The sequence below is a fragment of the Lipophrys pholis genome (assembly GCF_963383615.2).
Source record: "Lipophrys pholis genome assembly, chromosome: 1".
Taxonomy (NCBI): domain Eukaryota; kingdom Metazoa; phylum Chordata; class Actinopteri; order Blenniiformes; family Blenniidae; genus Lipophrys; species Lipophrys pholis.
In genome coordinates, this window is record NC_137635.1 from 28551955 (window position 1) to 28568696 (window position 16742).

A 16742-nucleotide genomic window follows, 5' to 3' on the forward strand; every position below is an offset into this window, starting at 1 on the left:
ATAATAAAGCGCCGAATACAAAAGGTATGAAGATATCAATGGGATTAAAAAGGTCTTGGGATTGATGTACATAAAAATACATGCCTAATATATGTGTTGATATTTCCCATATCAACACAGACATCACAATATATACGAAGGCTCAGAGTCCATTTCTCCACCAGCAGGAAGATTTCTATCTGGATCGTAATGTGGATCGCCATACTTTCCTCTCCGGGATATAATCCTGATTTCCACATTATACAATGATATTAAAAGGTTCTCAATCCTGCATCTGGATCAACTCCCTTTGCATATGATGCGTTATTTTTCAAATTTGATCAAAATCCATCCGGTTTTTGAGTCTTATTGTTAACAAGACACCAGTAATGAAAATCGATCACATCCCAATCATGAACATTTTTCAGTGTTCAATCCAGGAAAACTAAGAATGTGAGTCAACAAAACCTCCAATAAGAGCGAACGCCAGGAGGAATAATGAATAACAAGGTGAGGTTATTTATCAAAATGAGCGAATTCACTGAAAGTCTAATTATATTTGACTAAAAATCCAAAAAAACTGAAATGTCTGAAAAAGAATTTAAAACACACAGAATGTTAGTTAATTCCTGTTTGGTGGATTATTCCTTGGTTGTAACGAAGCTTCGTGGCAATAAATGTTAAAACCATGACAACTTGAATAAGTGCCATTCTTAGAAGAGGGGGCATGCATTTGTGGGATGTGCAGCCAAGTGAAAGTTTTCCACTTCTCTGCACGTCGAATCAGTTCAAGGGAAAGCAGTGAGGCTTTCCTGTGCTGTGAAGTTGATCCCAACTAAGAAATGATCCAACACACATTCACTTACTGTTGAAAATAATTCAACACTTTTTTACTTTTCTATGAAGTTTTCTTCCCATAAATTTGCAAAACTTCACTGGATATTTAACATGCGATACTAATGATATCATTTAATTTATATTTGCTCTGTCTGTGATACATAGATTTCTTAATTGACATATTGGGGGACATGGTCGTGTCGAAATAGCTTGATTTGTAGGAGATAATGTGTCGTCACTTTAGAGGAAAGACCAAAATTTAGAAAAAGTATCCAACATTTGTGTCCACATCCGTCCAGCGTTCATCCTTCTAATGCACAGATGCACCGCAGCCTTCAAGATTTTTGACCTGAACTATCGCTTAACGGGGAGAAAGCATTACTCAGCGGAGAGAAGTCCGGCTCAGGAAGCTCCACACGGTCGGTACATGTCTGTCAGAAGCCGCAGCCAGACGGACTAATGTGGAAAATCTGATCACCGCTTTAAGAAAACCAACCCAGAGCAGAAGATGCCACACAATAGAAGTATTTATTGATAGATGTGCAAAGTTTGGAGATATGCTTTTGAGGAACATACAAGTAGGTAACGGCACAAATAAAATAAAAAAACAACCCATGTAAACAGTCCCTTTATTACCTTTTTATTAAGATCAATTTAATTCGCAGGACGACGTGCTTGTTTGCGGAGTCTTTACCCAGAATGCGACACAGAAGGAAGGAAATGACGGAGCAGACACTGAACGCCCGCTGATGCATGGTCCCTTTTATTCCCTCGCATCAGGGTTCAACTGGAAACTCAAGACACAAGCAGGAAGTTTGGAAGTTTAAGGGAAACGGGAGTCTACACATGAAAAACCGAGCGGAGTGCTCGTTTCGTTTTGTTTCGTTTCCTTCTGAGGCCTCGGAAACAGCAGCCATGTTTAAGTTTGAAAGCAGATAAATTCCTCTGAGCCCTGATTGAATATTTGCACTCATGCATGAATGAAGGATCTGATTGCATATTACTCCGTTCTGATATTTCCCAGGAGGCCGCAGTCACAAATACTGAATAAATTACCTCTGTACAAATAAACACCTATACAATGACGAGTCCATCGACATGTAGATTTGAATATTTCTATAGTAATCTTACATTTTACCCACAAACAATAAGAGCTATATTTACAGCAGCTTCACAGAGAAATGATAAAACGTACACAAACACCAGGCTGAGGATCCGCCTCAAAATAAAACCAGGTGGGTTCCGGAGAACCTCCTGGAATCCCCTCTGATCAGAACGGGTATCTCTTCGGGGCGGCGCTGAGGGGGCTCATGACGGGTGGCAGCAGACTCTCCTGGAGGTTAACACAGCCCGCCCTCGTAGTCGTCGTCCTCCTCAGCAGGAGCAGCCGCTCCGCCGGCGCCCCCTGCTGGAGCCGCGGGGGCCTTCTTCTTCTTCCCTCCTCCTCCTCCAGGGACCCGCAGGGAGATGGCCAGCTTGGCGTACTGCCAGGGAGAGAAGAGGCATGAACTTTTCATTGAGAGGGTTTTTACACTCGGGTTCAATCTCAGGTCAGTTGTTTCTACAGGAAGAGCTACAGAACTCTTCCAGGAAGAAGTTTTCAAAAATGATTTTGCTAATCTGAGAAATCCCCTGGGTAAAGGTGACTGGCTGAGATAATCTGTTTCTGCTGCAGATTTACCTTTTTGTCCTTTACGTTTCATTTTTAGTGACAAAGTCTAAAGGCGTTGTTCCACTGGTACTACTCAGCCCTACTCGACTCGCCTCGACTCAGTTTCCTTCATGTTCCATGACAATATAGTACCACTGCAGCGTGGGTGAAATCACCGTCATGCACTAGTAATCACCCTGATATGATGCAGAGCGAACATGCATTGGATATCAGCTCAAATAATAAAATAAATAGTATATATTTGAATATATTTATTAATATTACAAAATGTGGATTGTTACGATGGTGCTTCACTGCCCGGTGTTTTGGTTTCACTGGTGCCGCTGTTAATTAGTGATTCCGCCAGCAGCTGATGTTAAAATAAGACAAACAAACAATGTGACACTTTAAACTTTAATGGAAATGTGGTTAAACGGCATTTGCCAGGACTTCTAGGAATTTGGTCCGGTTTTTAACATCTGTTGTGAAAAGGGGACGGACGCTGGAGGAAGCCGGTCACCAGTTAACAGGGAAACTGGTTAATCTGAAACACCGGTGACTCAGAGACCTTCCAATACCCGTAGCGTGTCGCTCCGTCAGGCTCCTGTATCCTCCGGTCGCCACCAGACAAAGAAACGTCTGCAGCTCGTCGCTGCTCCACGGGGTTGATTTCTGTGCGTCTATCTCTGGTTGTGAGCGTTTTTGTTGTGATCGGGTTTAAAAAGTGGCGAGTTTCACACTATAAGCTGCAGGAAAAACTCAGAAGTGTATACTGCAATACTAGGCTCCCACCTAGTGTCACTATCTGGTGCAGGGGGATCTTTAATATCCTCCCTCATGAAAGGCTACAAGCTGCAGTAAAGGGTAAAGATCAATTCTCTGTAACAGTTTGGACACCTTTCCTCAATGATAAACCTGCAGATCTGAGAAATCTGCTATTGAGGGGCAGAAACTCTCAAACTGACAGAGTTCAACAGCCTTTTGATGACCGGCTGCTCTTTATTACTGTTCTGGTGAATTGGACTATATTTTGTATTTGTTTTTGTTTAAATATAAATAGATAACTTGCTGTTTGGTGGGGTGGGGGGTTGTTTTTGTTTGTTTTTTCTGTGTGCATAAAAACAATAAAATGTGTTCTTTAAAAAAAAAAAAAAAAAAGAAAAATGGCAGGTGAATGAGCCGCCTTCCAACTCATCTGTGTTGTGACGCGGCCTGCCGGCGGCCTGCCGGCGTCAGTTCGAGTATGGCTGAATAGGACCGAGTGGAAAAGCGCCTTTACACCTGTGACCTGAGGCCTTCACTGCAGAGCGGCGAGAACTTGAAGGTTCATGGTCAAATGACGCCAGCACGGCCGGCCCAGTCGGTAGATGACTGTGATCTGACAGACAATTTAGATTCTTTTAATATGACCTGTAAACCTCCAACACCTTCCTGTGTGGCCTTTTCAGGTAGACTGGAACTCGCGAGCTGCTAAGACACTCTCACGGTCACGCTCATGTTACGTCACTTCAATCAAGGCGATACTAAAACATTTTAAATTCCACGTACCAATATTAAAAAACAGAAACGACAGCCGTACCAATTACTGGTGATTAAAATCATCTGTGTCGGAATTCTTCAGAATGGCCTGACGTTCGCCAACATGTGCATTTACATGTTACATAGTAAGTATTAGTATTTTACTTGGATTATTCCAGTGATATCTCCTGGTGCCGCCCTGATGAGGACTCATTATGAATATTTAGAGCTGGATCAGAGTTGTCTGGTAACATGTTTACATGAATCCTGCTTCAGGCCACAGCTGTGATGCGTCTCTGCTTCTCGTCAGAGCAGGACGGAACACCAGCCCTTATATCTCAGTGGATCACTGTCAGGTTACTGGCCACAGCCAGCGGTAATAAAAGAAAGGAAACTCACGGGGAAACAAAAATACTTTAAATGTTGGGAGTCGGTTAAAGCTGAATGTGTAAACTCACGTCGTTGTCCATGTACTTCAGTAGAGGAGAGTTGCAGACGCGGTAGACCTGGTCCTCGTCCTGCTCGTCGTAGCCCTGCAGGAGCGTCTCCATGGCAACGACATCCTCACTCCCGCTGTAGCCCGGCAGACTGTTGGGAGATCAGGCAGCGCAGCATGTAATGGTCCTCGGTCTGACGACCTGCAGAGCGTTTCATGTCATTTTCTTCGAGTACTTTAATTCTCCTACCTGTAACTTTCTCGGACACATTTATCGGCGGCCACGTAGTCGCCTCTGTGGAGATGAACCAGCACTTGGGCAGTAGTTTTCTACAGAGTGAAGAAAGCAACACTTTTGTTTTGGTTCAACCTGAGATCAGAGGGAATCTGGCTGATTTGGATCCAGACTGATAAACATGAAGTCCAACAACTCCTGACTGATAAGTGCTTATTGTAGAGTCTTTAGAGAAACTCGGTGGCTGGAGTGTCAGTAAGTTTCCGTCTTTCCTGATGTGATGTACTTAAAGCTTTAAGAGGAAGACAGGAAGAAGGCTGGGACCTGTTTGTTTTATCTGCGTATATAAATTCATTGAAGTTACTCAAAGAAAAAAGTGACAAACCTTGAAGCACATAGGAAAGTTTTCAATCTCTTTGTACATGTTCTTCTCTTTCTGCAGGGCGACTGCAGCCTCGTCCAGCCTGGTCACAAAGACACAAAGAGGTTGAACACACGGTCCTTTAACAGAACAAAGCTAAAGTCTTTCATTTACCGTTTTAACCTGACCAGAAGCCTCGAGGCTTTGCCCAGCAGCTCCACCGCCTGGCGCAGACGATCCTCGTTCTGCACATCCAAACCATAAACAATCGCATTATGTTTAATCTGACAAATAATTGTAATCCAGATATCCAGCGTTGGTTGGCCTCTTCACCTCAAATACACCTGCAGCCTTCTGGTACAAGTCCACAGCTTTCTCCAGGTTAAGTGGTTCTATAAGCCTGAAGGAAATCCAGAGTGTAAACAAAGTCTGAGTAAAACGTCACCTAACAAATGATCTCTGAGCACACATGAGAAAATGAGTGTTATTTTTTACTTTCCAGCCCGATCCAAAGCCATGGCAGCGGTGTCAGGAGTCCCGTTCTCCATGTACATCATGCAGGCTTTCTCGATGTACTGGATGGCTTCCGGCATCTTCTTTTGTTCCTGTGGCGGCAAAATCCAGCAGTGACATCTGTACTGTGGATAATAAACTCATGAGTTGACTCTGTGCACCGTGGTACTCACCTTCATCATCATACCTGCTTGTTCGATCGCCCTGAGGAAGAAGACACAAGTTAAAATAAACCCTCTGTCCTGGGCTGTGATTCACTGCTACTATGATATTAAAGGATACTTACTTTGCAGCATGGAACAGCCTGAGAATCAGGTTAAGGAAGCTGGCGTTCACCTGGGATGTGTTTACAGCTGACCTGCCTCTTTCTTCTTCCCTTCCTCATTACATTATCAAGGGTCCCAGACTGTACGTCCAGCCTTCACATGAACAACAACACTATTGCCTCATCTGAGTCTGGTTTCGGCAAAGGTTTTCCTCCTGTTAGAGGGAGTTTTTCCTTTCCACAGTCGCAAACAAACCGGCCTTGCTCATGTGAATTTGTTGGGTTTTTCTCCTTTCTCTGTTAAAAACACCTAGAAATGACTGTGTTGTGTTTGGTGCCATATAAATAAAGTTGAATTGAATTGTAGAACAGAAATCTACTAAATGATGCCGATATGAAAACAATCCTCTTGCTGCATCTTATGTTGCCTACAGATCAAACAACCTGAAACTGGTGACGAACAAGATTGAGGTGAAAACAAGCTGAAGGTTTGAGAGTTTCTACTGGTCAGGTCGTTCTCGTTAATCTCCTGCAAAGCCTCAGAAACCTTTAAATGATGTTTTATTGACTGCAGTGAGCGGTGGCGTGCTGCAATACATTCCATGGCTCTAGTAAAAAGGTTATAAACACAGTCGGGCAGAGAGGTTCATGATCTTATCAGCCTGGGAAGCAGGAAAAGCTTTCTTTGCTCATCAGGGACTAGAAACTCTGGATTTGCTGCCTGACGTTCTGGTAAATTCACTGATGTTAGCAGGAGCAGGATACGTCTTGTTCTCCGTGTGGTACTCAGCCTCCTTCAGGTAAGCATCCTTCGCTTGATCGTACTGTTTGGCATTTTTAAAACACACCGCTGGAACACAAATAAAGAGCAGATTAGATTAGATTACAGTGATTCTTCTGCGGTATTGTGACCGTGGTACTATTCACCTGCTTTGGCGTATTCGGACGCAGCACTGTCGAAATCAGGTTTCCACTTCGTCAGACCAGTTTTTAAGCTGCAGAGACACGACGGTGGGAGATGGAGACACAGTTTCAGCTGTGGTGTGTTTCTGTCGCATCACCTTCCCTCTGGCCTCTCGGCTAAAGCTAACATCACCGACGCAGCGCGGCGGCTTCACCGACACTCACCATTTCTCCGCCTTGGCGATGTGCTCGTGAGCCTCGTTGATCTTCTGCGCGGCCATGCTGCGCCTCAATCCGGGCGACAATGACGAGTTATTCGAGATTAAGAGGTTTTCGATGAGCTGCTGTGGACGTCGCTTCGTCCCTGTTTGGATTAGCAGGAAGAGACTCCGCCCATTCCTCTACGTCATCAGATGTCGCAGGCGACGGCGGCCGCTGAGGACCAACTGACTGGTGAAAAGGGAAGCGGAATCTCGCACGCAGCAAGGAGATTATGCAGTATATTGTTACAGTTTTAATGATTTCATGTTGTCGGGAAATGTAGATGAATATGTATATATTGGCCAACAGATTTAGTCTTTGGATTGAGAAATTGATACATCCAGACCAAACTGGATTCATACAAAATAGGAACTCTGCCTGCAACCTGAGACGCCTTCTAAATAGTATGTATATAAAAAAGAAAGAAGATGATCTTGTGGCGCTCACACTAGATGCTGAAAAAGCTTTTGAACCAAATTGATTGGCCTTATTCATTTGAGGCCCTCCAAAGGTTCAATATTGGGAAATGATTCTTGTCTTGGATCAAACCTCTTTATAATAAACCAACTGCACAAGTTCTTACTAATCAGATTATCACCCTCTTTTGAACTGTTCCGATCTACTAGACAAGACTGCTCACTTTCTCCCTTAATATCCGCGCTGGAAACAGAACCGATTGCTCAAATCATAAGATTAGATCCCAAAACTCATGGCTATTACACAATAGAAACATCAAACAAAATCTTGTTATATGCTGATGATATTCTCCTCAATGTACCTAAACCAAAATTTACAATCCCGATAATATTAGACAAAATCAATCTATTCGGTACATTTGCAGGATATAGAATTAATTGGGATAAAAGCACGATGATGTCAATCAATCCTTCACTGACAAACACTTTCACACAATCTCCATTTAAATTGGTCACAGATAGATTTAACTATCTAAGGGTTGAAATTACAAGATCATATTCTCTCTTCCAATATAATTTCCCCCAGCAGAATAGAAGATGCTTTAAAACACTGGAGAACTCTTCCTATCTCACTGCTCGACAAAGTAAATGCAGTGTTTTTGTTTTTTTAAGTACAAATCCTATACTTGATTCAGAATATCCCAATTTTCATAACCAAGATCTTTAAGAAAAAGCTGGAATCAATAATAACTCCTTTCCTATGGAACTATAGAACTAGGTTGAATGTTAAACAGCTCTCCAAACCCAAGTTAAATGGGGCCCAGCACTTCCAAATTTCACTCTCTGTTACTGGGCGTCAGCCATCAGATCTTTTGCATTTTGCCTGAACCCTCCAGGTCGCCCACCTGCATGGTTAAAGATGGAGCAAGAGGATTGTCACCCCTTTTCCATCGGTGCTGTATTGCTCGCTCCAGTTCTAGTTGATAAATCTATATAAAATCAGAATCCTGTAGTCCATGATTTTCTAAAAATATGGAAGCAAATTATATCACGCTTTGGCCTCAAATCTTTATCGCCTCTGTTACCCATTGCTACTATCCCCACCTTTCCCCTGTCTGATCTGGATTCAACATTTTCAACTTGGAATAGTTTGGGAATCCGAACTATTAGGGATCTTTACTTATTAAAATTAAGATAAATTTGGATCCTTTGAACAATTACAAAGGATCTCCCACTTAGCAATTTGTTTTAGATACCTTGGAATTAGGGATTACACTCGGAAATACATGAGAGGGTTTGAAGTTGAACACAAATCATTTGTAGATAAATGTCTCTCTCTGTCTCCACATGAGAAAAAGTTTATTTCTTACGTATATGATATCTTACTTGAATCCTCCCCTTCCTCTGAAAGATATAAATTGAGTTGGGAAGTGGTCTTAAACATACACACAAGTGCTCAAACAACAGTAGGCACTGCCTTATACAATACAAAATAATTCATAGACTTTATTTCTCTAAGAAAACGTTAAACAGTACATATCCGAATTTATCACCTATTTGTGACTAATATTATGTCTTTGAAGCAGACCTCACTCACAGCTTTGTTTCATGCCCAAAGATTACTTTGTTCTGGCGGGAGGTGTTTCAAATCATGTCCGAAATCATTAATAATACACTAGAACCCGACCCTTGTCTGATCCTCCTTGGAGGATTATCCAATGAATTTACACAGAGCCAACAGATATTCATGCTATTCACTCTACTGCCTAATTACTGCCAAAAAGCTGCTCCTTACATTATGGAAAGGAACTTCAGTTCCCTCTGTTAAACTGTGAATACAACAGTTAACAGAGACACTCCACCTAAATAAAATCAGGTAGGTCCAGAGAGACAACCTACACAAGTTTGATAGGATATGGCAGCCTTTCACCTTTTGGCTTCAGAAAGAGGACCCTTTCTCGCTGGGCAGAAAGGGTCCGGGAGGGAGGGGTACAGTAAGAAGGATATTTAGTTAGGGGTCCTGTTTCCTGTTCATTCTGACTTTGTTTTTATGTTGATATTTGTATTTTTATGTTTATTGTTTTATTTCAGAAATGGGTATTGTATATTTTTATACTGTATTGGTGTACACTCCATGGCCCAATTCAAATTATTGGAGAAAAAAGAAGAAAAGAAAAAGAAAAACAACAAAAACTTTAATAAAGTATGATTCTTCTTCTTCCTCTGTAAAGAAAACTATCAAACTGAAAGGCTCACAGGTAAAAATTGGGAGGAGATCGAAAAAAAATGTTTTCATACCTGGATAGAGAACAGACGCAGCAGCATTTTTAAAAGTCTTTAGCTGAAAGTATGGCAACGTCACCTGGTGTTGAAAAGTGAGAATTATTTTTGTGCTTTTCACTCGGTTCCCATCTGCTTGGAATGGGAAATTATTCGTCATTTTTCACAATTTTTGGGGAAACGGTTAGGCGAATTGTTAACAAAAGTCATAGCATACTATTCCCACATTTTCTGCACATTTTGATATTCTTTGTTTGGACGAGCTCCCAACGGTGCGGGACTAGTGACATGGCGACAAAGCTGCGGAAGAAGAAAACGATTTTTAAAAAAATAAACACGGTCCTAGGAATAGTAATGTTTGTGCCTTGCCACAGGCAGGCACAATAATTAGTATTCATTTCAGTTTGTTCTTCATAGAAAATATTTTCAATGAGTTTCTGTTTGTCTGGAGAAGTTACACAAACCAAACTCTGCAGTGTCAAGATGCCTCTGAAAGTAAAAAAAGTTTTGGGACAGCTCATGCAACATGGAATATATTCTCCCTTCAATTTGCATTTTTATTTACTGCAGTGGCAGGTTTTGCTCTGGGCGAAGTGGGCAGCTGCCCAGGCCGCAAACTCTACAGGGGCGCACCGTTACCGGAGTCACAAGACTCAGATACAGTCTTGTGACTCCGCCCCCTGTCTGCTTCTGCAGTTAAAACCAGAGCAACATGGCGGCTTGGACATAAACTTTCTTTTTTATTACTGAAACAGTTCAGAGCAATGTATTGAACCGTGTTGAACCTTGTTGAACACCGGAGCCAGGTCATGATAAGCTTTAGAAACCAGGGAGAGGTCCGTAATTTTAGGAGGTGCAGGCCTGGGGGGAGTAGACGGAGTCAGATCAGATTGCAGACAGTGATTCAGGCTGTAGGACCTCCAGGAACTAACCTCCTCCTTCACTCAGTCGATTCGAGGATTGTGATGGCGTAACCAAGGGTATCCCAGAACTAGCGGGGGGGCACGAGTGCTTTATGAGGTGGAAGGAGAGGGTCTCCTGGTGGTTTCCTGAGAGGACCAGAGTGACAGGGACAGTCTTATGGCTGACACGAGGCAAATGAAGACCGTTGAGAGACCGGGCTTCTAACTGGGTTGCTAAAGGAACAGACGGAATGTTCAGTTGCTGGGCTAACTGGAAAACCATGAAATTGTCCTCCGCTCCAAAGTCAATGAAGAAACAGGCAGAGTCTAAAAACAGAGAGTTCCGGATAATTGGAGTCGCTGGGGGGCATCAGAGAGGGTTTGGCTCCCTTTGCTACTGGGGAGTCCATCCTTTTCCCGGGCGCATATGGCAGCGGGCAATGTAGCGCCCAGGTTCTCCACAGTAGAGGCATGCGTTGTTGGCCTGGCGAAGTCGATTCTCCTGTGGGGTGAGCTGGGCATGCTCAAGCTGCATGGCTTCAGGCTCAGAGGCAGGAACTGAGGAATCCATCCGAGACTGTCTGGGGAAAGCAGAGAGGACCCAACGAAGAGATCGCTCCCGCCGGCGCTCACGGAGACGGTTGTCGATCTGGATGCTGAGGTTAATGAGCTGGTCGAGGTTTGCAGTTTGGTCTCGGGTGGCGATCTCATCCTGGAGATGATCTTGCAGCCCACGATAGAACGCGGACTGGAGCGAACAGTCATTCCAACTTCTCCCGGCTGCCAGGGTCCAGAACTCAATGGCGAACTCTGCCACTCTGTGGGTACCCTGGCGAAGGAGGGTGAGTCACTGGCATCCCTTCCCTGTACTGGATGGTCAAACATTTTCCTCATCTCATCTGCGAACCTCTGGTATGAGTGACACTCAGGGGCCTGGCTCTCCCACAACGCTGTCTCCGATGCTCTGGTGGCTCCGGACAGGAGTCCAATAAGGTACGTGACGATCCCGTGAATCCAAGCCGGCGCTGAGCTGAATCAGATGAGTGAACTCTGTGGCGTCGAGGAGGTCCAGGGACGGGTGATTTGTCGAGTCGTGTGATCCAGAGCTGAGAGGCACCGGAGCTGAGTGTGGAGCGGGACGGGGCAGAGTGGACTGTGGCTGCAGTCTGATGGGTGGCGGCCGAGGCGGTGAGAGGAGAGCGGGTTTTACCGGCTGGATCTTTGGCGTCAGAATTCAGGCTGGTTCGTGTCCGGACAAACAGATCCGGAGAGGCAAGAGCTTTAACAAGAGGAGAGTGCCGGAATTAGTCAGGAGCATGTAACCGATCTTCAGAGAAAGCCAACTGATCAGATGACTGACTGATGTGGATTCACGTCCCGCGTTGAGTGGAGTGAAGAGCCCAGTTAAATAGTGGAGCTTCTCATCATGAAACCACCTCCACCTGGTAACCGCAGCCAGATAGTTACCCAGCCGGCGCTCCCCTCTCTGAACACAACCGCTTGGCGCTCCCACCTGAAACATGCAGCAGAGGAGAGGGAAACACTCCTGTAGCACCACAACCCTCCTATAAAGCTGTAGAGAAGCAAGACATGACAGCGGCCCTCCGGTGGACTGGCGGCGCTCTCCAGTGGAGCATCGGCGCTCTCCAGTGGAGCATCGGCTCGGTACGTTGAAGGATCGGCGGTCTCCGGTGGACTGGCGGAGCTCGCCACCTGAGGCAGCGGCTCTCTCAGGTGGCGCAGTGACGCCATCCGGTAGAGCAGCTACGCTCCCCGGGGGACTGTGGGAGCCCCCCCCCCCGTCCACCCCTCTCACCGACCACATCGATAGTCGGTGATTCCATAATGAGGAATATCCATTTTTTTTACTCGACCACTCTCTGTTTTCCAAGAGCCACAATTCTAACTATTTTAGATAAACTCCCAGAACTGCTGGAAAATCTTCTACCCTCAGTGAAACGCATCATCCTCCATGTTGGAACCAATGACTCGGAAGTGTCCACAAAGCATTTTAATGAACTGTTCTCTTTTTTAAGAACTGGCTTGTTCATTTTTTGGCTTTTTTAAGACTGGCTTGCCCTGTCCCCACTTTCAGCCATGGAGATGAACGTTCCAGCAGCTGTTAGACCTCCACTACCGGCTCCAGGCAGCGTGCACATCACAGGACTTTGCTTTTATCGATAACACAAAACAGGTCACAAAAAAAATGTTTTTGTAAATTGTCTGTTTTTTTGCACGGCTGAATCCAAAAACGACGTCCGTTTCTCTCCTTTAGGTCAGGTTTTTACGCAAAGTTGTTTTGAAGAAAGTCTGATCTTCTGATTGCATCGATTCTATTTTTTTGTCATTATCGGTTGACTTTTATTAATATTTCTCACCAGAAATAGGTTTCTGAGAAAAAATCTTTTTCTAACACAATGTTTTAATTATATGTTACAAACTTACATTTCTGTAAATTGAGTAATAGACAGTGATAAATCATTTAGCTCTTTATGGGAGAAAGGATGTGGAGCGTCATCATTGAGAATCAGTTCTTCTTCCTCAATTACTTGTTCACTGGAGGAACCTTCCTCACTCATTAGACTTTAGACTTTAGACTTTGCTTTATTTATCCCTTGGGATGACTCCGTCAGGGAAATTTTACTTCCAGCAGCTTAGTAGAAGAGGAGCAGCACACAGAGGACAACAAAGACAAGTTACAGAAAAAGGTACAAAGTATAATATAAACTCTTAACTAACCTTAACTTAACTAAATATAAAATGTCAGGAAGTTCTCCAAGACAGGAACTGGATAACGTGCTGATTCAAGATCAGGATAGTTGAGGCTGACAGAAAAGCTGCTATTTTCAGTTAAATTTTCAACTTCAGGTCACTTAAGGCCTTGGAATTTAACTAACTCCTCCAAGGGATTTCTTCCAATCGACTTGAAGATTGGTGGAGGTCGTTGACACGCAAGCTTCATATCGGTGCTATCAAGCTGTTTATAAGTTATAACTTAAGGGCACAGGGTTTGTGCAGACTCTGAGTATGCAGATCTTTCTGTGTCGTTTGCATGTTTGATATTGAATTAATAGACAAGATGTGTTCAGTCCATCACGCTGAATGGTTTTCAAAAGATTTCAATATGTAGACGTGGCACAGAAGAACGTTTATACTATGACTGTTACACTCTGGTGGTAAATTTTATTTCATTTCGTTAACCTTTTTTTATTGAGTGAAAAACAGAGAACTGTTGCTGCCTGGGCAAATACAAGCACCAGAATGCAGAATGAAGTCGTTACAATGATTAACACGATTGGTAGAGGCAGTTCCATATGGCCCAAACTGTTAGGGAGACGGTTGGTGTTGGTCCAGACAATATGATGGGATTAATGGTGTCGAGACCTGGTCCTGCAGGGTCTCTGTCCTGCATGTTTTACATCTCTTCTAATTTTAGGGAGGCCCCTGTTTTCAGGTGAAGTTTGAAAATCGTCGAGATGGTCCTGCCTGCAGTCCCCAAGCTCCGCCACGAGAGGGCGCTGTGGCCTCAGGATAAGGCAAAGCTCAGCAGGACTATAAGGGAAATATCAGGTCTTCCTTAGTGCCCCCCTCGTTCTGTGCTGCTGCTCACAAAAAATGTAAAAATGAATAAAAACACAAATATATAATTAACACAAATGCTGCAGTGTCAACACAGTTTCCCAGCCAGCAGCTTGGAAGAATTCCCAGCGACGCTTCATGAATCTGGCTGACATTTGAACAAACCCCTGAGACTTTGGCCAGATTCTGTGAACTGAAACTTCTCATCACAGAGCTGTTCTGTGAGCAGGTACCTCATGTATATCACTCGACGGTTTATCCATCAATCACGTCCCAGTGAAGAGGCAGTTGACATTAAAACGTCTCAGAGGGATCATTTCAGGGTGTTATCAGGATCCGAACAGTGGCTATATGTGACACTATTACACTTTAAACGGGACATTTAGCCAACTGTTTTCATGCTGACCAGCACTGAAGAGACTCTCAACTGGCGGGTCACAACCTGAAGGTGGTCTTCTTCATTCTCTTTTGGAGCATCAGCAGGACCTGCACACCTTCAGGACCTCAACAGGAGAAGCTTCTGGGCCATCAATAGACATTTAGAGAAACTCAGAACCGAACAGTACAAGCACCCTTTAAAAGACTCGAGGCTCATTGTTTTTCACCTTTTTTTGGATTTGTTTGTTTTTTAACCTTCATCAATGTTTGAAATTTGAGTTGAAAACTTAAAAAATACATTAAATCCACGCGACCATGAGATGGCTCCAAACATAACATCACATGTAACTAATAGCAAAAGAATTGAACATTTTAAAGAAGGAAAATAAACATTTGTAAAAAGGGGAAAACATCTGAATTTATAAGAATAATCAGTCGAAAGAAAAAAAACCTTCAAGGTATTTTCTGTTTTAACAGGTAGCAAAACATCTTGATGAAAGTCAAATACAAACAACATGAATAAAGTTAGAATTGTAATAAACTGCAATAATAAATAAAAGTCTTTAAAATATTTAAAATAAAAATTCTTTTAAAGATTGAAAGGACAGTATATACAAAGAATGTAAGAAAGGAAAAAAAACGTAATAAATTCGAGTACAAAAATAAAATATCACTAATATAAAAAACATTGTTCAGAAATGATAGGAAACCATTTATGACAAGTTTTCTGTGCTTTTAATGCTCATTTGTCTCGGACAGTTCAGCTTTGAGATTTGTAATGATGTGATTATCAGGACGTTTTTCTATGATCTTAAGTTTAGTCATTAACTGAGCGTCACAAAACAGGAATGATGCAGAATACTAGATGTGCTTTTTATTTCATCGGGGACAATGGAGGACATGAACATCAGAGATCTTTGTGGATCTGAAACTATTTCTGAGTGGAAATTATATTTATTATTAGTGCATCAAAACATGTTGAGTCTGAAGTTGCTGAAGTGAACAGTTAAAAACCTGCTGGTGTTGTTCATCATGAACATCTTGTTTATTTTATTTGTGTGTTGGCATAATGTATATTCTGCTTAAGCTGTGTTGTGTTTTAATTTAATGACTGAAAAGTCGAATATGCTACTTGATTTGGGCCTCAGCTTGTCCTTGAAGCGTCCTGATGAAGAGGAAACAGTAAAGATCAGTGAAAACTGACTCATTGAAGAGCAGGGCTTTTCCTTTTACTGCAGTGCACTCTGCCAAACATTCCTTTTTGGTACTCGTCATTAAGGAAAGGTCAGAATCACATTTTGCATGCTATCTCATACTGTTTTCTGTATCGTCTCAAGGCTCTTGAGTAACTTATTAATTCAATAAAATCCAAGAAACTTTTACATTTTATCTGCAAAATGCACAGTAGGAAGATGAACAGCAGTGCTCTACTCAAGCTGCTTTTTCACTTTATTTAAAGCATTTGACTATAATGAATTCTGACGTTTTTTTTGCATGAACAGATGCTCCACACTTTGAAAATTCTTATCAGGATTAGTGAGGAAGTGGGAAGATGGCTTTGGGCCTCCAGTTTATTTTGGAGCCTCATTATTTATATCCCAGCGTGTTATAATGAACAGCTCAAACTGCACAGCAGCTCCTTTTGTGATATTTGATCTATTCCAGGGGTCTGCAACCTTTACGACCAAAAGAACCTTTTTTTTTTAGGATTTTCCATCAAATCAAATTTACCTGGAGCCGCAGAAACATGTTTAACTTTTTAAGTGAGGCCGACGCAGCTTCTACAGTTTCATATATAAAGTAGCTTAGAAACAAAAACTGTTTCTTAAGTTGCATTTATTAAAATTCAAATACAATTCAGGATTGTTAACATTTCACTACATTTTCAGCTGTTTTTTGTATATAATTTTCAGACAATTTGTAAAATAGAATAGAAATACCTTATTAGAAATAGAATAGAATGGAAGTTGAATATCAGTTAAGACAGAATCTAAATTAAATAAGTAATGTTGAACATTAATTAGTTAAGACAGAATCTAAATTAAATAAGTAATGTTGAACATTAATTTGAAGAAGGCTGAACAGAGGCTAATATAAGTACATAAAAATAAAAAACACTATTTACAGGGAGGAGTTATAGAGTTTTATGGCCACAGGAAGGAAGGACATTTTAGTCATTTTAACCATTTTATCTCTTTTCTAACCAGTTTTGTTAGTTTTTTTCTTCC

At 42.4% G+C, this 16742-nt stretch overlaps 1 protein-coding gene across 1 annotated transcript; it reads right to left on the bottom strand.

Moving 5' to 3' along the window:
* Window positions 1–1324: 1324 nt before the first annotated feature.
* Window positions 1325–7109, bottom strand: napgb (N-ethylmaleimide-sensitive factor attachment protein, gamma b). The gene is made up of 12 exons (XM_080488446.1): window positions 6924–7109; window positions 6723–6790; window positions 6561–6645; window positions 5817–5834; window positions 5704–5734; window positions 5513–5622; window positions 5351–5417; window positions 5192–5262; window positions 5042–5120; window positions 4672–4751; window positions 4444–4573; window positions 1325–2300 (listed from the first exon to the last, which is right to left on the bottom strand). Exons 1-12 carry the CDS (start codon window positions 6977–6979, stop codon window positions 2157–2159), a joined length of 939 nt encoding a protein of 312 aa, XP_080344572.1. The 5' UTR covers window positions 6980–7109; the 3' UTR covers window positions 1325–2156.
* Between the last annotated feature and the right edge of the window lie 9633 nt (window positions 7110–16742).

Coding starts and splice junctions, on each gene's coding strand:
- napgb (XM_080488446.1), bottom strand. CDS start 6,979: ATGGCCGCGCAGAAGATCAACGAGGCTCACGAGCACATCGCCAAGGCG. Junction 5,623..5,703: donor AAGCAGGTATGATGATGAAG/GTGAGTACCACG, acceptor TTGCCGCCACAG/GAACAAAAGAAGATGCCGGA. Junction 5,263..5,350: donor AGGCTGCAGGTGTATTTGAG/GTGAAGAGGCCA, acceptor TTGGATGTGCAG/AACGAGGATCGTCTGCGCCA.